We start from the raw sequence: 25,131 nt of genomic DNA, 5'->3' as shown, positions 1-25,131 counted from the left end.
TGGAGCTCTGCTCGTCTTTTTTTTTTTAATTGTTTATTTATTTATTTATTTGAGAGTTTATTTATTTGAGAGACAGAGAGAGAAAGAGGCAAACACACAGAGAGAATGGAGAGAGCGCCTCCAGCCACTGCAAACGAACTCCAGACGCGTTGCGCCCCCTTGTGCATCTGGCTAACGTGGGTCCTGGGGAGTTGAGCCTCGAACCGGAGTCCTTAGGCTTCACAGGCAAGAGCTTAACCACTAAGCCATCTCTCCAGCCCCTCTACCCATCTTGTAATTAAGTCCATGGCTTGATCCCGGCTCTTGTTCTGCCTCTGGCTACACGAGATGAGTTTCTTTATAAACTACCATAGGCCCTCTGGCTTCCCCACTTAGCCCTGAGCTGGTGATCAATCACTGAGCCTTTCATTGCCTTTGTCTGACTCATTCTGTAGCACTGAGCAGCTGCCGGCCAATTCCACTGCGCCAGCAATTCCCACTTCCCCCACGCCACCCTCTCAAGGACCTCAGACCCTGTGCTGCCGCCACCGGGAAGCTGCAGCCTGACCACAGCAGCCTGGGGGCCACCGGGACCCCACTACGCAGGGATGTTGTCCCTGACGGGCCAGCGGCAGCCTCTCTCCCGGGTGAGCCTCCTCCCTGACGCTGTTCCTGAACCGCATGGGTTTAGGTGAGAACGAATTCTGGGGTGGAAATGTCGATGTAGGACTCTTACTGGGAAGTGTTTTCAGGATCAATAATTATAGGGAACTAAGTGAAAAAAGAATTCCACAGAGGGAGAAAATGAACTGCGGTTTAGTTGTAACACAGGCCTCAGGCAATCCCATGGATTGCTGTCAGATAGTTTTCTAGTCAAGGAAGAGAGCCAGCCATGGGTGCCAGCTGCCTGCCTCAACCACAGAGGGCATGGCTCTGGGCAGGGGCATTTTTCTCCTCTGCAAGGGAGGGTCCCCACAGAAGGATTCATCTGAGTGACAGCAGGGACCAGCGCTCCTGGGCCGGGAGCGGAATGAGCTCTTGTGTCCTGCAGGGGAGTTGGGGCTCCTGGGCCGGGAGCGGAATGAGCTCTTGTGTCCTGCAGGGGAGTTGGGGCTCCTCACCCTGCTGTCTTCAGAAAGGCCACGGGACAGGTGTTGCTGTCACACCTAACTACGGGGGATCTTGGGAGAAGCGCTGGGTCCAGTGACGGCTGTGGTTGTGACGGAGGCTCCTAAGGGAATGTTGGGTGATGGAGGCAGTGAGGCAGCTGCAGTCTGCTGTAGATAGACTTCAACCTGTCCTTCTGAAGAGCAGAATAATGAGAGACAGAAACACAGAGAAAAGAAGGGAAGGAGGGAAGGAAGGAGAGAGGAAAGAGAATAATCTATTCACCCCAGCAGCCACATCTCCCTCACTGAATATACCCATTATAACAGCAAGTCCTGCTGTTTTTCTGTCTTAACAAGCAGCATTTTCCTACTCTTTGGCAAGGCTTGGGAAGGGTTCTGCATTTGAGTGTCACGACACTGCATTTGGGACAGCAGCAAACTTGAAGAGGCGTGCAATGTGAAACAGGGGTGTGTTAAAGTTCAAGTGAACAAAGTTAAGTGCCTCTGGCACGTCTGTCATGGGGGAAACCAACTGCCCTCGAATTGGACTGGAGGCCCGCGCCATGGGAGGGAATTCATCCCTGATACTGAAAACTTAAAACAGGGTAGTCATGAGCCCTAGGGGTGTAATGTCTGCTGCTGTCTGGATAAATGTATATACTATGCTTATCAAACTGCCCACTAAGCACTTCTCTTAAAGCTCATACCTATATATTAATTCTACTCTCACTTTTGGTAGAGAATCTTCTCTTTTCAGATGGCAGTGACCTTGGGATGACTCAGAAGGCATCATGGTGCTGGAAAGAAGTGACAGGAGTGCTCAGCACTGCAATATCTCTATCACACCTTCCAAGGCTCCGGGTCTATTGTGGAAGAGGTGGCGGAAAGAATGTAAGAGCCAAAGGAAGGGTAGGACTCCTTACAACGTGCTCCTCCAGACACAAAATGGCCTGGATATCCATGACCTCACAGTGCCTGACACTTCCTACACAAGACCATCATAAGAGGAGGAAAGGATAATGACATCAAAATAAAAGAGAGACTGGTGGAGAGGGGGAGGGCATATGATGGAGAGTGGAGTTTCAAAGGGGAAGGTGGGGGGGGGAGTCACCATGGGATATTGTCAAGTAAAAAAATTGAAAAAAACAGTGAAGTGCCTCTTAGTATCTGTGGAGGACAGGTGTCTAAGTAGATGGAACTTACTTCCTCCTGAAGTTAGAATAAAATTGTAAGCAGATTAAAAATTACGTTTTAAATTATTTCTTCTAACTCCCGCAGAAAACCACAGCTGACAGCTTCTCAGGGTCTTCAAGCACCGTCATAACACTTCCATAATTTCAAATTCTGATGAATTTGTCAGAAATTTAATTCCAAATCCTGTAATCCTTTCTTCTTGTCCAACAATCATCTACAGCCAGGACTTTTATCTTCAGACAACTTCAGGCTTTAGGCCTCTGTGAGACGCTGTACTCAGGGGATTATGAACAACCAGTGAGGCTCTTGTTTACAGACTTCGAAATGTCATCCGGTCAGTCTCTGTCCTTGCAAATGGGTCATGCCACGTCCAGAGAACGTGCTCTCGTGTCGTACTCACTCTTCAGGACATGCTCCTGGCTAGGCAGATTTTCAGTGCACCCAAGAAGACATTTGTTGATGCAAACTGGGGTCATCGTGTGCCTAGCCCCCCACCCCCACCACTAATAAACCCGTGAGCTCTGTTTTGTAGGCTACAGGTATAGAAAGAAAGGCAGGACTCACCAATCCAACCCTAGTAAATGTGGCTGAAAGATGAAACACTAGGCAAGGATGTTTCTGGATCACAGAGTTGAGAATAAAATGAGATGGAATGCGTACAGCCATAGCTTAGGTCTGAGTGAGTAGCATCAGGTAAGTAGGGTTCACCGTATCTTACGTACAATAGAAAGTTCTCCGCTCCGGACACCCAGATTTCTATGCACATGAACAGAGAGGGTATTTCTCACCTCTGGAATGAGTGAGTCATATTCTTCTCTAGAAAGATGGATGCACTTGACTATATGGGATGTGGCCCCGCAGCTCTAGGGTGGTCTAACATAAGCACTTCATGAGCCAGACTAAACTTCTGGAAGCCAGGGTGTGTTGCGGTGCAGGTTTGGGGGTCTCTCTTTTTTTCCCCTACAGCTGCCTGAGGCACCTCACCTTCCTTTCCTGGCCATCATGAGCCACTGTGCAGTACACACCACCCTTCACAAGGCATCTTTTGTGTGTCAGCCCTGTTGGGCACTTGTTACATACTTGTTAGAATGTGCTGAATGGTCCTGCAAGGGATTGGTAACCAACCCTGTTGTTTTTTCTTACATTTATTTATTTATTTACTTTGAGAGAGAGAACTGGTGAGCTAGGACCTCAGCCACTGAAATCAAACTCCAGACACTTGCGCCACCTAGTGGGCATGTGTGACCTTGTATTTGCCTAACCTTTGCGCCTCTGGCTTACGTAGGATCTGCAGAGTCGAACGTGGGTCCTTAGGCTTCTCAGGCAAGCACTTTAGCCGCTACGCCATCTCTCCAGCCCACCAACCCTGTCTGAAGGATGAGGAATAGAAACAAAGGCATGAAGTACGCAATGAAAGTCAAGAACGCCAGATTGGCAACCTCAATCTAGTTGCACAGCTGTTCATTCCTACACAGCAGGCTGGACTCACTTGAAGTGTTTCTTAGAGAGCATTCATCCAGGACAACATGAGCAGCAGTCACATATACTGCACAGCTTCTCAAGATGCAGTCCAGGAATGCCGGGTTACCTTGACACCCATGCAGGGGTCTGCAAAGCCAAAGCTAGCATCATATTAATACTGAGATGGCATTTACCCTCTCACCTATTGGGAAATGGAAATTTTTCTAGGGCACGCATGATGTGTTATATAGAACAGACTGAACGCAGAAGCAGATCTGCCAATCTTGTTGTGTAGAGAAACCTCGCGTTGCAATGAACGGAGCGCCAAGGGCAAATCTAGCTGACATTAGAGACTTGTAAAAACCTATGCTATGTCATGCGTGTTCCCCAAACTTCGTGTATTAAAAAGTTGGTGCCCGCCGGGCGTTGTGGCGCACGCCTTTAATCCCAGCACTCGGGAGCAGAGGTAGGAGGATCTCTGAGAGTTCGAGGCCACCCTGAGACTACATAGTGAATTCCAGGTCAGCCTGAGCCAGAGTGAGACCCGACCTCGAAAAACCAAAAAAAAAAAAAAAAAAAAAAAAGTTGGTGCCCACTGCAACAATGTTGAGGTGGCAATTTCAAGAGGGGATTAGATCATCACTTCACCAACGAAGGGGCTCGTGTTGCTGGCACACTTGAAATTATGAGTGTCATACACAGGGAGTTCAATCCTTTCTTGCTCTCCTCTACCCTCCTCTCTGCGTTTGTTTGGTTTGATTTGTTCTTTGAGACAGGGTCTTATCCAAGGCCCAAGGTGCCCTAGAACTCACTACATAGGACAAGCTGCCCTCAAACCCACGGCAGTCCTCCTGCCTCAGCCTCCTGAGTACTGGGACTACTCATGAGCCATCAAACCCAGCGCCTCTCTTGCCCCTCTACCTTCCACCATGAACAACACACCAAGAATAATTTGTAGATAACGTTGGCATCTTGATTCAGATCTGCCCCCAAACGTATCTTTGGGGTGGACCCCAGGACCCACCCCCAGTGGCACCTCCCCCAGCCAGGCCACTGGAGACCCAAGTTACAGGTTGAATTTTAACATCTGAGTCAATGGGGCACACACAAACTACCATAGTTACCAAGCTTAGTATTCAGTAATAACAACACAAAACAGACTAAGATAGATCACTGGTACTGGTGGTTTGATTCAGGTGGCTCCCATAAACTTAGGTGTTCTGAATGCTAGGTTCCCAGCTGATGGCAATTTTGGAATTGACACCTCCTGGGGGCAGTGGATTGTTGGGGGCAGGCTTATGGGTGTTATAGCCAGTTTCCCCTTGCCAGTGTTTGGCACACTCTCCTGTTGCTGTTGTCCACCTGATGTTGGCCAGGGGGTGATGTCCACCCTCTGCTCATGCCATCATTTTCTCCTGCCATCGTGGAGCTTCCCCTCGAGTCTGTGAGCTGAAATGAAACTTTTTATTTTTTTGTTTCTCCCCCAAGCTGCTGTTGGTTGGGTTCTTTCTGTCAGAAATGCAAAGCTGACTGGAACAGTACTGAAACACAGGAACACTAGAAGAACCTGGAGGATCAAGCTAGAAAAACCCTGTATTACTCAGAAATCTGGTGAAAAAATCTCAGAAGACAGCACTGTAGGGACAGCCTAAATCCTCCTACAGACAACCTAATGATCTGCTCAGGTTGTTATTAAAAAACACAGATAGTGAGGACCATTCTCATGAAATCTCAGGTAGAAATGAGGAGCAGGTGTTAGAAACTCAAGGTCAGCCTTGTTATCAAGAAGCCAAGACCTCGGTGGGGTTTTGTTCACGCCCCGAATCTTAAGATGAAACTTAGGAGTGATGAGTTAAGATCTCGGGCAGAAGAAATGTCTAAGTGGCAAAGCACACAGGTGCCACAGTCTTCTCTTGGCTGCTTACAATTAAAGAAGAGAGACATGGTTTATGGATGGGATTTATCACTTAAGGGAAGTAGAATGGAAAGTTTTGGAAAAAACGATTTGGCCATGTAAAGAATTAAATGTAGGCTGGGCGTGGTGGCGCATGCGTTAATCCCAGCACTCGGGAGGCAGAGGTAGGATGATCGCCGTGAGTTCAAGGCCACCCTGAGAATTCCAGGTCAGCCTGAGGTAGAGTGAAACCCTCCCTCAAAAAACCAAAAAATTAAAAATAAAAATATTAATAATAGTTAAATGTGTTTTGAGGGAAGAATACTGAGTTTGTAGGCAACCAATCAGTTCACACAGTGATTTTTGTAGTAGGAGCCAGGTGCCATTCAACAAATGGAGGAATGACCCTATTTGTCAGAGGCCTCTGAGGCAAGGATTTCCACACCTATCTGTGGAACCTCACCACTGGCTGCCTCACACAACCCTGACCGGGAAGTATATGCTAACTCACGACTTGCTGTCTTATCCCAGCTCAGACTCTGCTTCTTGGATCTCAGTCCAACACCCCTCTCCTCCCCATTTGTGTCTCGAGCAGCCCTCCGGAAGGTACCCAATAGCCTCGGTAGCATCACGTGATGCTAATTCTGCAGGCATGCGGAAAGTATGTGCTGAGAGAACATAGCGCTTTTTGTTTCCAAGGACAGACAGACAGACAGACTGGGGTTCAAGCAGAGACTTACCACAGAGCCAATGCATCAAGCCCTCACTTAGGGCAGGGCCACAGGAGCGCTGGGAACAAGGCCATGCAGAAAGCCCCTTGAGAGTGGGGCAGCCTCCCAGTCCCCTCAACTGCGGGGCCACTGCAGCATGTCACTGCAGCCCAGCCCAGAGGAAGAACAAGGCTGTCTGGCACCCACGTCCCAGCCCATGTGCATAGGTGGGGGGCCATGCAATCCCAGAGGGTCATTCTCCAGGTTTAAGATACGTTAGTTTCTCTATTGAGTTTGGGGCCTGTTACTCCTCCACCCCCAGCCCTTTTGAATCTTTTTTTGTTTATGAGAGAGAATCGGCACACCAGGGTCTCCAGCCACTGCCGTCAAGCACCAGACACATGTGCCACCTTGTGCGCTGTCTGGCTTATGTGGGAGCAGGAGGGCCAAACATGGGTCCCTAGCCCTCGCAGGCAAATGTCGTAACTGCTAAGCCATGTCTCCAGCCCTGAATGTCTGTCAACGCTGTACACTGGAAGTGACGTGGGATAGGAGTGCTGGGAAGAGCCGTTCATTAAGGAGACGACCAGGCAGTGAGCCCCAACTTCTGGTCCTGAAGACTCGTGAAAACATGGACAGAAGAGCAAAGTGTGGGTTTATTTTAGAGCTAAGAAGGAAAGCAAAGCAGGAAAGCTTCCAAGTCAAAAGCACATAGCTCGTGGTTTTACAGGCTTATTGCTGCGGAGGAATTTGCCTTAAGTGAGTTATGCCTTGAGTTGCTTTCATATCTGATTTAGAGAAGTCTAGAAGATATTTGAGAAGAGATATTTGAGAAAGAGGCAGAGAGAGAGAGAGACAGAGAATGGTTGCACCAGGGCCTCCAGCCAATCCTCGGGGTGGTGACTTCACATGGTCAAGGGTTCTAGGAAGCAAGGAGAAACTCGAATTGCTTTTTGTTTTTGTTTTTCAAGGTAAGGTCTCCTTCAGGCTGACCTGGAATTCACTACGTAGTCTCAGGTTGTCCTTGAACGCACCCAATCCTCCTGCCTCTGCCTCCCAAGTGCTAGGAGTAAAGGTGTGTGCCACCATAGGCAGCTGAGTTGCTGTTAAGAACCATCTTTGGAAACCAGCAGCATCGCTTCCCGCATGTTGTAACCATGAGTAGGCCCAGGCCAACAGCAGGGGAGGAAAGGCAGCTGTACCGCAGCACAGGAAGTCAAAGTGTGAGCAGTCATACGGGTGCCATGAGATGGATGAAGAATATCTGTATGTCCCCAAAAGAATGAAAAGGAGACACTGAAACTGTCCTGAGAAAATCCCAAATGATGTGAGCCGTATTTTTCCTACTGTCTGCAAATCAACTGAATGCCTAAGAATGGAGCCAATCTCAGCTCTAGGAGAGCCACGTGGGAAGAAGTAGCAATTATCAGGTGTATCTTAATTTGTGTGTGTGTGTATGCACGTGTGTGTGTGTATGCAATATTGTAGTTTTTATTCTGCTATAGTGTAAACTAGGCTAATGTAACAGAAACTCCACAGCATAATGGCTTCCATTTATCTTCTGTTAACAGTCCGGCCAGCCCAGGCTGGAAAGGCAGCTACATTCCGCAGTATCATTCAGAGACTCTTGGTTCCTTCCACACTGCTGCTCTGCCATCCCCTGCGGCATCGTTCACATCTGCATGGGTGATAATGGCACACCTCATTTCCATTTATGACTGAAGATACAGAATCCAGAAGAGCTGCTTGTCTCAAGAGACCATCTGTAGTCAAGTACACCCAGTGTCTGCACACGGCTTAATCACATGACCCAAGCTGCTGGAGGGGAAGCTGGAAATACAGTCCCTATCTCAAACCATTCGTGGGAAAAAACACATACCAGGGAACGGTCTGGTCAGTAAAACATTCAAATGTTTGAACCATTAACAAACTAATCAGTGTTTCTGACATCCACCACTTTAGTATTACAAATAATGTGCCAATTATACATGTGTGTGAGCTCAGTGGCACGTACTCATCTAAGTTCAGACACGTTTGTCTAGCACTGCCAGCAGCTCTCCATTAACGTATACAACAGTGACACTTTAACCAAGGGGGCATAAGCTCTTTTCTGGGGAGAAGCCAACAAGTGGTTGCTCCCCCTGGCAGGGCATCCCAGATAAATTAAAAGCCAGTTCCACCCATTTACCTTGGTTTACCAATATTGGGCTTTCTGACAGGGCATGGCAAAGGATTACTTTCACAGGTATGGAGACCTCAAGCAGCCATACTGAAAGGTCTCATCCTAACACGGTAACAGCATCGCCACGGCTGGGCAGATGATGCTCCCGTCCCTGGATCTTCTACCCTCTACAAACGCCAGTTCCCGAGGCCATTAGGTCTCGTGCATCACCGAGCCAAGCTGCACAGGGGTGGCTGATCGCTTTCCCTGCCACGCCCCTCCTACAGGGCAACCTCAGTAGGCTCCAGCTGCTTCTGATAAACACGGCACCAGTGGTTCTTTGGGAGGACCACGACACACCAGGGCTCCCGAAGCAAGCAGCAGGACAACGAAGAATCCGTGAAGAGCCAAAGTCAGTTGTTCCCAAGACAAGGTGAGGCTTTCTTCCACGCAGCAAACAAACATCAGACGAGAAGGACATCTAGATGGAGAGGTTTCTTTCACATTGCTGCAAATTAAATGGAGCCGAGTGAAGTTTAGCCCTTCTCCGTCTTCAGGAAGATGCTGAAGACACGGCGCTGGAGGGCGGCGTTAAGAACACCGAACCGGAAAGCGTCACCTCCGGCTTCCGGCTGCCGTGTCCTTTACAGTCACTCAACTCCCCTGAGCCCACTTCCCGTGGGTAAAGCAGCACCGCCCACGCCTCACAACAGAGGGTCACAAAGGCGTGCGCGCCCTGCAAAACGGGAGCTTATGGGACTCGAAGCAGAAAGCTCACACGGCGGCGTCTCTCTGGAGAAGGCATGGAAACGACCGAGAGCAGCGGGCTTTCTGCAGCGCGGAGAGGACCGGGCTACGCTCTTCCTGCTGCGGCCCGGCCGACGCCTCACGCCCGAGCCTGACAAGCCCACCCGACAGGGCAACCGGGTTCTAACGCTACAATGGACAGAGGTGACAAAGTAGTTGTTCAATAAAACCAAAATCACAACAGTCTCCTCTTCATCAAGGGATGAGGGGGTAGCTAATAAAATAAACGGAGGCATGATCTGTATTTTAGAGGTTCGTAAACCCTGCCTTGTCTCCCACTCCAATGGCAAAAAAAAAAAGAGACGAAGGAGGATGTAGACATAACAAGGTACAAGCCATCCATCCTGGCCCACGTGCTAGCGCAGGGTAGGAGGTAACTAAATTACTAGGAAGGAGGTAAGACCACCACCTGACCGAGAGCAACAGTCAGAAACTATGACCCAGACAGTGCCCCTGAAAGAAAGATGGAACAGAAAAGCTGTAACGCATCATGCACTACTTGACTACGTGTAAGTTGAAAACATAGCACACGCGCAAAGCACGACCTGGGTATAGAATTCAGTGTGTTAGCAAAGAGGTACCAGGAGACTGAACACTTCTGTGGGGAGGATGTTAAAAGGCACTGAAGGAGCAAAATTCAAACCAGGAAGCCCCTCTCTTTGGGTAATAGAGGACTCGGACCCTGAGATACATATGACTAACTCAATTCTGCCTGCAAAGTTCAAAGGAAGCAGATTGGCAGACAAAAGCCAGTTACCCCAGGCCAACTAAGTCCTCCTGGCACTCTTCCCTCTCTTTCAGGGTAGGGTGCCAGCTGGTCTTGGCCTTTCAGGAGCCTCTGCGTGCGCTGCGAAGCACCGCAGACCCCGGCCCAGCGCGGGGCCCTCGCTCAGCCCACCACCTGCAAGCAACAGCCGCCTGTTTGCAAGATTAAAAATCAAGTGACCTTTCCAAAGTAGCAAAGATATTTAATGGGTATGAACTTCAAATTTGGTCACTATATTAGTGCATTCTCTTCCAAGACTTAACAGTGAGGTAATCTAACTGTTCACATAAAGGCAGCCCCTGAAAACGGAGTCTGCGTGCCGAGCACTGTCATTCTGTGCTCTCGTTTAGAAATAAGGATGTTCACGGCAAGCCACTAGCATGCTCTTTCCTCTGCCTGGATTCCAAGTGCCCAGACATGTTCCACGTCCTAAACCACGTGTTCAATGAGTGACATTCAATTTGGCTCCTCCAAAAGCCTTACAGCTTCCAGCCCCCAAAACCACCGTCACACAGACCCCAGTGATTTGGCATAGACAAATCACTCGTGTTTCCCACATTACACTGCCAGAAAGCACCTGAACACCAGGCAATACAGCCAACCGCCAAGCAGCAGGTCCCAGAGCCCAACAAACATGTCACCACTTACTTACAAGCTTGTAACACTGCAAAAAATGAAATTTGAAAACCAGTATGATTCTGACTTTTTTTTTTAATTAGGTCAGGACAAATGAAATAGCAGCAAAAGAACGCACCCCACCCTCTGGCTCCCAGTGTCCTCGGGCAAGGAGCAAAGTGCAGGAGGTCCACCTCAGCCCCGCAGCCTCTCAGAACCTAACTTGGGCCCGAAAGTGCATCTGCTTGGTGGCATTGTTCTTCATGCCCGTCTTCAGCATCCACTTTGACTTCAACCTCTGCACATACTGCATGTCCCGCTCCCGCATGAGAGCTGCTCCTGTGGGTGGAAGGAGGTTAGGAAATGAGTGAAAGCTCTCTTACGTGTAGTCAGAGTCTTCATGGAGAAACCCAAAGTTCTCTTTGGGTAAGTGGCTTCTTACATTTGAAAAGAGATGCTAACTTGGGGGCTTTAAGCAATGGGCTTTAGGGATCACATATGAAAACTGTTGTAAACGTGTTTCTCTGGGTATCTTTAGTTTTCATCAGATTGAGGGAACTGCAGGCCCCAATGACCCATAAGACAGAAAACTATCATCATATGATAATTCCTGACAAGAGTAAGGCAATGTCCGGTGTGCAAGAATCAAGTGCCCCACAGCTGTGAGACGACGCAGGTTGTGCACTCGGGCCTTTCGGCACTTTAGGTACCGCGGCTTTTCAGAAAGAGATCTCTTGTCCTCTCCACAGCCCTCCACTGACTGGTCCTTTCCCGAAGAGCTGAGGACAGCCAGCTTTACACAGCACACATTTCAAAACAGATTTAAGTAGCAGCACATTGATAAGGTTTTAAAGCCTAATTCAAGTGGCCATTACTCATCTGAGCCCGACTGAATTACTAATCATACTATGGGAAAGTTGCCAGGAGCTGACAGCTAACCTGTGTGGTATCCACTCATAAAAGGAAGACCTATTGTTTCTATTGTATAAATAAGCCAATGGAAGGTTAATTAAATTACTCTTGCTTGTCGTGAGAGAATGTGAGTGCATATTTGTCAAATTAAATTCTACATCCCACCAGGCGTGGTTTAATCCCAGCACTTGGGAGGCAGAGGTAGGCGGATCACTATGAGTTCAAGGCCACCCTGAGACTACATAGTGAATTCCAGGACAGCCTGAGCTAGAGTGAAATCCTACCTTGAAAAACCAAAACAACCAAAATTCAACTTATCAAGCTAGGATATTGTTTACTTTCTCTGTGTGGCCTCTAGGATTATTTCAACTTTACCTTCCAAAAAAGTGGTCATGATGTATCTAGAGTCACTGGGCCAGCAACTTAAGCTGGGGGCCTCAGGATTATTGCTATCAAGTGGTGACAGAAATCCCATAGAAAGCCACATTTCCCCTGAAGAGGATCCCTAAGCACGAGACAGATAGATGGAAACCTGTCACCCAAGTCCCCTTGAAAGCATGCGATCCTGGCTGGTCCCCAGGGGTGTGCATGATGTACCTGTGCTGCCGGTCCATCCCAGGGCTCGATACTGCTGCAGTACCCTGCCCACGGCCTTCTGGTTTCTAGCGACTGCCACGGCTCTTGTCGACCCAAACCGCTGCTTGTAGTAGCGCATCAAGGAGCGGTGACCCACTCTGGCGCCTGTTTTCCAGAAGAGCAGTATTTAGACACAGCTGTAACACAAAGGCTTCTCCAATCCTATCTCTAAGGATGTGAGCCTTAGAATATCTAGCAGAAAAAGATATATACCCAGATAATGTTTTAATGCTTAAAGATGAGAAAGTATTAATGAAAAATAAGGGTAAAAATCCTTGATAGAAGAGTAAGGAAAGAATGGTTAGGTATGGTACAAAGCCATAGTCAAAGTCCAGAACGGAAATCAATCCACTTTAAGTCGTCTATTCCAGGGCTTCTCCAGCAGGGGTGATTCTGCCCCTTTGGGGAACATCTGGCCGTCAGTGGCAGCACCGTTGATGCTTTGGATGGAGTGCTACTGGCATCTAGTGGCTGCAGGACAGATGCACCGAACATCTTAAGATGCACAGAGCTGAAGCTGAGAGCCTCCCCTTTCCCATCTGATGAAAATCTCGTGGTGAATTTGGAAAAGATGATTAAGTTAAATTCTCTCTAAAGTTCTGCTTACTTAGGAATAAAAATTGAGACTGCTACTTAAGGGCAAGGTTCATGTGAGTGATTGTTATAGAGGTGACATGCCCAAGCGGGGTACGAACGTGCTAGGCAGCCTGCACGCACGCTTGCTGGGACAGCCACCCTCACCGGGGCAGCTATCTCTAGCAGGTCTGAACAGCTGACGCACAGAACGGCTCAAAGACCGTCGCTTTATAGAATAGTGCCCCGAACTCAGCTTCAGAATAGATGAACCTGAAAAGGACAGGCTTCAGGGGTGGCTCCAGGCTCCAAGAGAACAGTGGCTTTCAAGAGGTGGTCCTCATCAACACTGCCCTAGCCTTACTACTAATAAATACAAATTTTGCTTTCACAAGAACATTAATTAGGATATAAACAATCAAATACCTTCTCACATAGGCAAAAATACAGAGATACTTAATAAGTTATACACAGGCATGAAACAGCCAGGCCCACTAAAAATTAATGTGAAATATGGCTAGATAAAATTTTGTGTATAGTCCTTAGGAAACTTATTTTTATATATCTAAATTTATTTCTTTCAGAACCTTTTCTGGGGGAAAAAACACAACCACAGGAAGGAACTCTAGACTGTCATTAGCTTTTAGGATCTAAACCCTTAATTTTAATGAAAAAATATGGTATCAGGTTAATGCCTAGAAAGTGCATGCCACCCAGATGTGGAAGTTACCATGATGGATTTGATGAAGAGAACCTTCAAATTCAACACATGGTCTCTGGAAGTCAGTGTGGATGGATAAAGGGGTTCCCCTGAGTGTGACTGGGTTCACTAAGAGCTAACAACCTTCCCATACCACAAATGTGATAGAGCTGACGGGGACAGAGCAGAGTTCAGGGCTGTGGAGATGGTTCACTGGAGACAGTGCTCACAGCTCAAGCTCAAGCATCAGGGTGACCCCCAGGCCCCACATAAAGAGCCAGGAGCCATGGTGGGCTGTCATCCCAGCACGATGATGGTGAGCCGAGAGGTGGAGACAGGAGAACTTCCTGGACACTCATGGAGAGCACCCGCAGAGCAAGTGTCCAGAGAGAAACCCTCTCTCAAATGGGGTACACAGGCAGAGGACTGACCCAAAAGTTGTTCCTCTGACCTCCACATTCACATCATGTACCCGCCTTTTGAAAGTGGAGGCCAGCATAGGAACTTTCAGTACTTTTCACTGAGATTTCAATTTACAATATTAGGTCAAGATGTTCTAGATTTGCAATGATAATTAAGCCTTACTCAGCCCATTTACTGTTACTATGTTGGTAATTAGTATGTATTAAATCAATATGTATACATTACGCTTTTTTATTTAACAGAGAAAACAGGTGCACCAGGGCCTCTTGCTGTTGCAAATCAACTACAGACATATGTGCCACATTGTGCATCTGGCTTTACCTGGGTACTGAGCAAGTGCCTGTAACTGCTGAGCTAGCTGCCCCCCACTCTGCAACCTTCAGAAATACACCTTGTAAGTTCAGAGTATTGGGAAAGCAGTGCTCAGAGCTACTCCTGCTGTGTCAAAGACAGCAAGCGCGTGGCTCGAGCCGAAGTCCGAAGAGCGGAGCGCAGTGACACCGAAGGCCCTCGTCAAGGACGGCCCTCGGAACACCGTGGGACTGACCACGAACGGCGCACACGACCCGTCCAGCTAGCTTTCACCAGATACCTGCCGACCAAACTGCCCGTTCCCATACTTAGTGACAGTGGATACTGGAAAAGAAAGTATCTCCTACTGTGGCTTCTCAGGAGTAATTAAGCGCTTCTCATGAACCCGGCAGTTTCATAGTCAATGCGTCGTCCACACCACTTCCGTCCCTGTACTAACCGAACAGTAGAGGGGGAGATGCCAGGGGCGGAGCCAAACCGCCATCTCCAAGAGAAATGCTCACAGCGCCTTCTACCGCGTAGTTTCTGTCTTTGGAGTTATCTCATTGCTGACCCTACTACTGAACAATTGGAAATCTCTAGTTAAGAAAGACAGTGTAACTAATGGCTTTTGAAACCAGTTTAAAGCGAACTCTTAGGTATAGGTGACTAAATTACCACTAAGCTCTCTATACTACAATCCTTTCCAAATTAGCTTAAAGCTGACATTTCAGTCAGGAAAGGGGAAGGGGGAAGGGAGAAGGGGAAAGGGAAGGAAAAGGAAAGCAGAGCAAAACAAAGCAATCCTCCCCATGAACTTAAGGGGGGAGTGCAGGAAAACAGATTGGAAATCTCTTGCAACTATCCTCTAGTCACCCGTTTCCTTATTACTACAGGATCCAGGGAATCAAATATGACTTCATTTTATAAGTCACGTCTGGAGGCTGGAGAGATGACTTAGCGGTTAAGCACTTGCCTGTGAAGCCCAAGGACCCCAGTTCGAGACTCGATTCCCCAGGGTCCATGTTAGCCAGATGCACAAGGGGGCGCACACGTCTGGGGTTCGTTTGCAGTGGCTGGAGGCCCTGGTGTGCCCATTCTCTCTGTGTCTCTTTCTCTGTTATTTTCAAATAAGTAAACCCCCCAAAAAATTAAGTCACATCTGGATTGGAAAAAATGGCTCAGTAGTCAACTGAGACACCTGTAAAGAAATACAGTGCAGCCGGGTGTGGTGGCACGTGCCTTTAATCCCAGCTTACAGGGAACAATTGTAGGAGGAACACCATGAGTTCAAGGCCACCAGAAACTATATAGTGAATACCAAGTCAGCCTAGGCTAGAGAGAGAACCTACCTTGAAAAACCAAAAAGTTGAAAGTTAACATATACTGTCATCATCCAGGAAAGGAACAAAAACAAGTTCTAGAAGAATCTCCTGAGTGGTGAGAGGTGCACTGAAGATGATTCGAGTAAGACAGAGGTGCCCCGTGAAGACCAAGACCAGCAGGGCGTGGTGGCGCACGCTTTTAATCCCAGCACTCAGAAGGCAGAAGTAGGAGCACCGCCGTGAGTTCAAGGTCACCCTGAGACTACACAGTGAATTCCAGGCCAGCCTGGGCTACAGTGAGACCCTACCTTGCAAAACCAAGACAGAGAGACAAAGACCCAGAGGAGAAAACCACAAGGAACAGCACACAATATATGAGGGGCCAAAAGCAGAAGCTGAATTACTCTGAAGACAATGGAATTTCCCCACTAGGGAAATCTAGATGGCAAAGAAAATATACTGGTGTATTGCCAGGCATTAATCCCAGCACTTGGGAGGCTGAGGTAGGAGGATTGCCATGAGTTTAAGGCCAGCCTGAGACTATATAGTAAGTTCCAGGTCAGCCTGCATTAGAGCAAGACACTTCCTCAAAAAAAAAAAAAAAAAAAAAAGAAAGAAAAAGAAAAAAGGACAGGACAGGACAGGACAGGACAGGAAAGAAAACTACTCGTGTTCTGGTGGTTGTATGATGTGGCGATTTGAATTAAGTGTCCCCTACAAACTCATGTGTTCTGAATGATGGGTCCCCAGCTAGTGGCAATTTGTGAACTGAAGCCTCTTGGAGGGGTGCTGTTGGGGGTTGGCTAATGGGTGTTACAGCCAGCTTGCTCTTGCCAGCATTTGCCACTCTCTACTGCTGCTGCTGTCCACCTGATGTTGGTTTGGAGGTGATGTCAAGTCTCTGCTCGTGCCACATTTTCCCTATCATGGAACTTCCACTTGAGTCTATAAGCCAAAATAAACCGTTTCCTCCCGCCAGCTGCTGACTGTACTTCTCATTCCATAAAGACCAGAGGTTTACTGAACACATTCATGCTTTGCCATTAAGTATTATATAGGCTACAATGATATACAACAACGTAACTTCCTTATCACTGTAGGAAAAATTAAGTCTTTAATAAGACATTCCGCCCTTTCCTTTTAAGGTCATGACCTAAAGCTGCCCTCTGTAGCTTCCCTTCCACTTAGCAGCTTCCTCTCTCACAATAAACAATGGATGCTTCTGGTATTTATGGTTATTCCTCTTCTCATTAGGGGACCAAATCCAGTCATGATTATATTCCCCACAGAAGACGGGATTCAAATCTCTGCTACAATCAGGACAGGTATGTAACCCAAGCACTCTTTAAACAGATGCTCACATGCCAGGCTAGCTGGCAGCTTGGGATGGCGCGTTTTGAACATGAGATGCTCCCAGCAGACTCGTGTTTTGACCTCTAGGTCCTTGGGGACACTTTGTCCCATTCCTCTGTCGCTGTCTCCCATGTGCCGTGAGGTAAACAGCTCTCTTCCACGTGTCCCCTGCCATGATGATCTGCCCACATGGGAGTGCATGGAGCCAAGTAACCATGGACTCAGCTCCCCGAAGCCAATACGCCAAAATAGTTTTCTCTCTTTTGTTAAAGCAGGTACTTTGCTCAAAGCCACATGACAGGAACTAGCACAGAGCCTGCACACACAAGAACCAGAGGAATCACTTCAAGACTGAGAGTACAGCCCACAATAAGAAAACTCAGAAATGGCTTTTAATGCCTGGTCAAAAGAAGGGCACATCTTAATAGAAACCAACAGAATCAACGGAACAGCCATAGCTGGAGAGATGGCTGAGAGGTTCAGGATGTCTGCTTGCAAAGTCTGTCAACCACGACTCAATTCTCCAGTATGCATGTAAAGCCAGATGAACAAAGTAGCACATGAATACGGAGTTTCTTTGTAGTGGCAAGAGGTCGTGGAACACCAGACTCTCTCTTTCCCTACCTCTCAAATAATAAATATTTAAAAAAAAATAAACTAAATAGCCTTAGAGCACAATAACACTCTTTGATTGACATGTTGGTGACAACACATGTTTCCTTTAAACTTGAGGTTGTTTCCATCAATATGGCATGTAATTGATGGAGCTATTCCTCTTCCACAGCACATCCACATTAAGCTATTAATTTTATTTTTATTTATCTATTTTTGTTTTTGAGGTAGGGTCTCACTCTGGCCCAGGCTGACCTGGAATTCCCCATGTCATCTCAGGGTGGCCTTGAACTCATGGTGACCCTCCCACCTCGGCCTCCCAAGGGCTGGGGTTATGCACTTACCAGAAGGCAGAATCAGCTCCATGGTCTCATCATCGTATTCCAAGTGCCTGTCTGAAGACGGAGCATCAAGCTCATCTGGATCCTCTCCTTCCTTGTGATCTGGGTAGCTACTCCTGTAACAGTGAAGTGGCATTAATAAACACTTACTTCAACCCATCTCAACGATATGAGTGCATGTGCAAACATGGCCTTACCCCCAGAGACTGCCCACTGAAAGGTGTGAGGAATAAACAATCACCAGCGCTTCTCTGTAATAAAAGTAAACAAGTAACCCTTAAGGACTTGCTTTTCATAGTTGTTTTTCTTTATGAAAGTTGCCAAATGCAGAGGATGAGAACACAGAACTGGATATGGAGCTGTAGCTGACTGTAACCACAGTAACCACAAGTTCTAGAACAGTGCAGGCCAACAGAATTTGCGATAAGGTACATGCCTGTTTCTCACATGTTAGCTTTAGACATGTGGACTTTCAAATGAGGAAGTGTGCAATGTGACTGTGTATAATGTGGTGTGTGCATGTGAATGCACATGCATGTGCCCTGCAGTGTCCCACACACTTGCCTGTGGTGGGGACAGCTCACCTGCAAAGGCCAGAGTGGGACACTGGATGAACCTATCCATCACTTTTCTGCCTGGTTTGATTTCAGTGACATCTTCTAATCTGGAGCTTGTGGGGCTCCGTAGACTCTCCAGTCTCCCCTCCCCTGTGAGGCCAGGGTTACAGGCACAGATGGTCACACCCGGCTCTTTTACATATCAGGAGATTTGAGCTCAGGCAGCTCCAGACCCCCTTGGGCCCTCATGTTTACACAGGAAGCTCACTTAACTGCTGAGCCATCTCTTCAGCCCTAAATTTGTAATTTACCTTTTAATTCATTTAAACAGCCATAAGATACACCTAGTAATTAACACATTGGACAGTGTAGTTCTTTAACTCTATATTCTTAAATATATTGAACATTTCATAGTTATATGAATACATCGAAAATAACTGGACAATTAAGAACACTAAAATATTAACAGTAGGCCACCATTATTTCTAATAGAGCAAAACTGACAACTACTCAAATGTGTGTCTCTGCACTAGATAAGCCATTGGGAGCATTCATGCCATCTTCTACAAGTGAACGCGAGCGGCCTACGTCACATGCAACAGGAAGAGCCGATCTCACAAATGTAACACTGAGCAGAGGATCTAACTGTGTTTTCTTTGCAATTCCATTCATACAAGGTTCAAAAGCATGTAAAACCTAGTAAGTTTTAAGTCAGAATAATAGTTCTGCTTGTAGGTAAGAGAACTAATTGCTGGAAATACATACAAGGGAGAAGTCAGGACATTATTAATGTTCTATTCTTGCAATTAACATTTCACTGGGATGAATTATGATATGTGCATGCCTGCACCTTTCTATAAATTTATTCTTCAGTTAAAAAAACTAAGTATAAAACAAGCTAGCCAGTTATTTAAGAAACAAAAGCAGATTTTCTAAGTTTTTTATTGAGCCTTGTAAACTTTGTTTTTAAAGCAAAGTAATTTAATATCCATTTTTTTTAATAAAGGCTTACACCATTCCTCGCTTCTAGGAACCACAAAGTTCAAAACAGCATCACTGAGGCAAAAGGAAAATTCATTTTCCCCCTCCTTGAGGTACTACAGACCAAACCCAGGGTCATATCCATGCACTTCACCACTGAGCCAGATCCCCAACTAGGAAATTAAATTCCTTAGCCATTCACACTAGTTATCAATCTTAATTCAAATTCTCAGTCTTACCATTTAGTAAACAAGAACAACAACAAAAGGCACTATCCCATATTCTAAAAGGAGACACAATTAAGTAAATTTTTTTAAAAAAGTAAGTTGGCAGAAGAGGCTATGAGAACAGATAAAAGGATTAGGAGAGTACTGCTGTTTTATGAAAGCTCATCATGGACAGCCACCCTGGGATTTTATAATTTTATGCAAGCCTGTTAGGAAATGGGGACTAAGTCAATGAAGTCTCTGGACAAAGGTTACAGGCAGGAGACAGGAAGTACAGGGGTTAACGTATAATCCCTCGGAATCCAAAGAGCGAGACGTGAAAACACCAGCATCTTAGCTCAAGTCAATATACCTACAACACTGGGAGCAAGTAAACCCTTACCTTCACCTTGAGGAAGAGGGGGACCCTGGCAAGACTGAGAAGATTCGGATCTGGCTTCGTATTATAAAAGGACCCCTCTGGCTAGCTTTGAGAATATAACTCAATGGGTAGGAAGGATGAAAGTAAGGAGATCAGACCGGAGGCAAGCCCAGTGAAAGCTAATGGCAACCTTGACTTGGGCAGTAGAAGGAAGGACATGAGAAACGGTCACATTTCAATGACAACTTGAAGGTGGATAAAGGATTTGATGACTTAATTCCATCACGCTTGCATGAAATAAAATAGAAAGGATGAGTGCAAGGTTTTTGGCTTACATACCTGGAAGGACAGAATTACCACTTATTTAAGATGGAGCAGGTTAGGACGCACAGTATGAGTTTGAATCTGAACGCAGCACACATGTCAAGGAAAGCTAGTTGAGGGAAAGATCACATTAGAGATACAGACTTGATAGTCATGAGCCTATAAAAGGTAATGAAATCTAGGAGACTGGGCAGGAACCTGAATATACAAGGAACAGATGGGGATCAAGAGGTTAGACAGTCTGAACCACAACGTTCCAAGTAACTACAGGTTGTGACCCCTTGACTTGATCCTTGGTATCTGCTCTGACCCCACCCATGTCATTAGTCAAAAGGTCAAACCCACTAATCTGCCAGGAAACGAGGGCTATAAACTGTTCCCTTTCTACCTGCAGCAGACAATCCATCTTCTCCACTGTCACCACCTCTACCTCTAGTTATGCCCACTAACTGCAAAACCTAAACTGCAAAAATGAGAAATCAGGGAGAAAAGACGAAATAAACTTCTAAAGGTTAAATTTTTTCTGTATCACACAGGTCATGCATGCTTGACATACTACTCACACGTATCACGGGAACTGACAACAGAAACAAGTTATTAATGAGCACCTAACATATATTTGTCGTACAATACATAAATTGTTCAAGAGTCTAAATGATGTATGGGATAATCTCATCATCTAACGCTAGGATCTGGCCTACGTAGCAACCATCTCAATTTCCGAGAGCGAGCAAGCTAGCAATTCAAGGTCCCTCAGGGACGACAAGATGTGAAGCCTATTTTTCATACATCTCTTCACAAGATAAATAGCAAAAACGAACTTCTGTTTAACCACAAAGAACAAAAACAAGTCAGGCAAGCCACAGTTTGGGCCTCAAGTCCTCCCCCTCCAGGATAGAGCACAGTCGGTCTCTTAGCATATACAGAGGTGCCAAGAGTGAAGAATGCACAGAGCAAGGCTGGCCAGGGCAGTGCCTGCACGAAACCCCAGCGCCTCAGCCAGCTGACAAAGCTCAGGCTTGGGGCGCATGCCTCTAACCCCAGCAGACATAGGAGGATCACGGTGAGTTCGAGGCCAGCCTAAGACCACACAGTGAATTCCAGGTCAGCCTGGGCTACAGCGAGACCCTACCTCAAAAAACAGAACAAAACAACAACAAAAACCCACAATAAACAAAAAGAAAGGCTGAGGGGGAAGGATCTAAAGTTCAAGTTCAGCCCAGGCTACATTCATGAGACCCTAACTTTTTTCTTAAAGGCAGAACTGCAACAACACTGTAATACTAACCTGAGGACCTCAATTCATTTCATATTAAAACTCCGGACTTACCTGAAATCGTAGAAATCTGCAAATTCCAAAGCGGCGTCCCCGTCCGTGAGGAGCTTACAGTGGCTCTTGTCGTTCATATGCGCTTGCACAGCCTCCGTGGAGTAGAAGGATTTCCCTTTCTCGTTGCACCACAGGCAAATCTTGCCAACACCAACTTTCTCTCCTGGTCCAATGATGTGAGGGAAAAGATCAAAATTTTTTGTAACCAAGTCAAATCTCACTATTTATCTGTGTAACTCAAAAACCATCAAAATTTTGGTTTTCACAAAACAAGCAACTGAAGAGTCATGAGAAACACAAAATAAAACTTGATCTTCAATAATGCGTGTTTTCAATTAAAAAGAAAGCTGTCATACTTACCCAAATACCGAATCAGCCCCTTCAGGTCTGAAAGATACTCTATATCAGGGATGAAGAAGCTGTGCGCTTGGGTCATGTGAGCCACGTTCTTGAGGAGCGAGCGAGAGTGGCGGGAGCAAAACAAGCAGTCCGTGACGGGGATGGCGCCCGGGGCCGGCCTGTCCCCAGCCTCCGCTTGCACGTCCTGTTCCTCCACGTCCTCCAAGTCGTCCTCGCCTTCCACCTCTTCCTCAGAGTCAATGTCTTCCCAGTCTTCAAGTCGGAGTTGTGAAAGGCAAAGTTACTTTTTACCAAGTGATAAACACAATCAGAGCCATCACCATTATTCATGAGGCATTCTAGTCCGGCATTTCCCCGTGAAGTCACATCATCTTTCAAGATCTCCATTTCACTACACTCAAGCTTGCATGGTAACGAACTCCTGAATCTTCCATTCCCAGTACACAGTGAACTTCAAATGGTCTCTTATTTCTTTCCTACGCCTCACAGCTGCCTCTGACCTCACCTTTCAGTATAAATAAACTAAGTTAAAGGTAAGATCCTAACAAGGAACCCACTAGAACCACAAATTCTACAATAGTGTGCCAACAGTTTGTCTTCCTGTGTGTAGGTTTAAAACTTCCACATCCGAGAGGAAAGAGCCATCCACCCTGGGCCTACTTATAAAATCTTTAAGTTCTGAAATCTACAACTGAACACCAAACAGACAAAATTCCCTGTGGCACTTCAGAAAACAGATGCCGCCTTCACACCTACACCTCACTTTGAACTGTCATGACGAAGCCCACCATTTAGACCACGAATCCAAGCGAATTCTTTAAAAGGCACTGAGGAAATTTCATATAAACATAATGCGATTTAAAAAGCGGAAAGCTCACCTTTCAAGGATTAAAGTGCTAAAAACAACTACATTGTTCACATCAGACCCACCAAAAAGATGGCAAGGGGACAAGGGCAAGCATTAAAAAATAAATAAATAAAAATAAATGGAGGCCTAGGGCTGGAGAGATGGCTTAGCGGTTAAGGAGCATGCCTGCAAAGCCAAAGGATGCAGGTTCGATTCCCCAGGATCCACGATAAGCTAGATAGCAAGGGAACCCATGCATCTGGAGTTCGTTTGCAGTGGTTGGAAATATAAACATACATACGTGTGTGTGTGTGTGTGTGTGTGTGTGTGTGTGTGTGTGTGTGTGTGTGTGTGTATATACACATATATGCATACACATATAACTTAAATGCAGTAACAAAAACACACACACGTATAAAGTAATAAAATTAGCAAAAAGTTTATCTTTTAAAAAACGGTATTCATGCAGGCCTGTGGCACTGTCAGGCTGCAGGATCAAGGCCAGGGAGCCCAGGGCCATCACCTTCGTCGTCCAGGTCCTCCGGCCCGTCCCCGTCCCGGTCGTCTGAGTCACCGTCCTCGCCCGGCTGCCGGGCCAGCTTCCTGGCCTGCTGCTCGAACCACTGCAGCCGCGGCGGCTTGTCGGCCGGCTCTCGGTCGGGCGCGGCCCGCGTCCCCGCGGCGGCGACACTGTCGCGGCGCTCGGCGCCCGCGGCGGGCGTCTTCTTGGGCGACGTGGACGGCTGCGCCTTGATGGCCCGCTGGATGGCCGCGTTCACCGCGTCCTTGTCCACGGCGCCCGCGCGCAGCCCCTTCTCCAGGTTCTTCTCGTTCAGGCTCTGCACGCGGCGGCTCACGGCCTGCACGGCCCTGCGCTCCAGCTCGCCGTGCCGCCGCGAGCGCAGGTGGTTGTCGTAGGCGTTGAACGAGGCGAACTTCTTGCCGCACGCCGCGCAGTACGTGGCCGAGTCGCGGCGCTGCTCCTCGGCGGCCGCCGCGGCCCGCTGCGCGCGCACCCGCTCCTGGAAGCCCTCGGCGCTCACCGGGGCCATGGCGGCCACCTTGCGCCGCAGGTTGTAGCGGTGCCAGTCGCTCTTGTAGTGGGCGCGCTGCAGCTCCGCGTCGCGGAACGCCACGCGGCACGTGATGCACGTGTACGTCGCCGTCGCCGTCGCCGTCGCCGTCGCCGTCGCCATCGCCGGGCGGGAACAGGGGCACCGGGCCGGGAAGCCAGCGACCGGCGCTCACGGCCCAGCGGAAACCCTGACACCTTCCACTCGCCCAGCGGCCAACAACGCGCCCGCTCGGCCCCGGCTTCCGGAGTCGCTCTGCGCCGACTTCCGGCGTGCGCGGGGAAGAGTCTCGGGCGCGCCGGAAGCCCCGCCTCCGTGGGGGGGGGGGTAGCCACGCCCCGGAAGGGGCGGTGACGCTGGTCCCTGACCCGGTACGTGATCCGCATCCGTCCCCTGAGCCTGAGGCGAGTGGCGGTTGCGGGGCGTGGTCCTCTCGCACGGGATGTTCTCCAACGGCTGTGTGGCGCGACGGCCTCCCCTCCACCCCGGGTGAAAAGCGGAAGTCTCCGGAACGGGCGAAAGGAAGTGGCGGAAGCGAAGCCCAGGGCGGGACTTCCGGGTGTCCTCCCAGGGGCTGGGCGGCGGTGAGTCACTGTCACCATGGAGACGAAGCCCGCGCCTGCGCCCTGCTGACCTAAGCCTGGACCAAACGCCCCGGGAAGGGTTTGCCTGCTAGACTCCAATTAGCCTGCCTAGTTTCAAGTGCAGTAACAGCCAAACAAAAAAGTGAAAATAGGCTGGAGGGATGGCTTCGCGGTTAAGGCGCCAAAAGACCTAGGTTGGATTCCCCAGGACTCACGTTAGCCAGATGCACAAGGGGCTCATGCATCTGGATTGCTTCAGGGAGACAGCAACAAACACAGTGGAGAACTGAAACACATTACAGAAATAGAGGGTCTACAGAGAACGCAACCCTATAAACAAACTGCTGTCACTCCCACCAAGGCGAAGGAACTGTGGTGGAAGAGGGGCGTGAAGACTGTAAGAGCCACAGAAGTATCCTGAGGCACGACCCCTCCCACACTGACAGAGGGCCTCACTTCCCCAAAAAGAACATCAAAGACCCTCAGACGAGGGTCCTCAGAGAAATGGAGACCAGAGGTCTCCATAACCTACGTTAAATATATATATAAATATATATGTAACTGTTTTATAATAAATTTATATAACTATAAACACATAGATACACACTCATATGATGAAGATATT

The 25,131-nt window shown here is 47.8% G+C and overlaps 1 protein-coding gene across 1 annotated transcript; it reads right to left on the bottom strand.

The window, feature by feature from the left end:
- Positions 1-10,774: 10,774 nt before the first annotated feature.
- Positions 10,775-24,045, bottom strand: Znf622 (zinc finger protein 622). The gene is made up of 6 exons (XM_004652612.2): positions 23,373-24,045; positions 22,003-22,254; positions 21,643-21,805; positions 17,866-17,978; positions 12,206-12,349; positions 10,775-11,035 (listed from the first exon to the last, which is right to left on the bottom strand). The coding sequence occupies exons 1-6, from the start codon at positions 24,043-24,045 to the stop codon at positions 10,908-10,910; spliced, it is 1,473 nt and encodes a 490-aa protein (XP_004652669.2). The 3' UTR covers positions 10,775-10,907.
- Positions 24,046-25,131: the final 1,086 nt, after the last annotated feature.

This window comes from Jaculus jaculus, chromosome 13 (genome assembly GCF_020740685.1).
Source record: "Jaculus jaculus isolate mJacJac1 chromosome 13, mJacJac1.mat.Y.cur, whole genome shotgun sequence".
NCBI lineage: Eukaryota > Metazoa > Chordata > Mammalia > Rodentia > Dipodidae > Jaculus > Jaculus jaculus.
This window is presented reverse-complemented; position numbering and strand designations above follow the sequence as displayed.

Coding starts and splice junctions, on each gene's coding strand:
- Znf622 (XM_004652612.2), bottom strand. CDS start 24,045: ATGGCGACGGCGACGGCGACGGCGACGGCGACGGCGACGTACACGTGC. Junction 22,255..23,372: donor GGAGGACCTGGACGACGAAG/GTGATGGCCCTG, acceptor TCCGACTTGAAG/ACTGGGAAGACATTGACTCT. Junction 11,036..12,205: donor GGGATGGACCGGCAGCACAG/GTACATCATGCA, acceptor TTCCACCCACAG/GAGCAGCTCTCATGCGGGAG.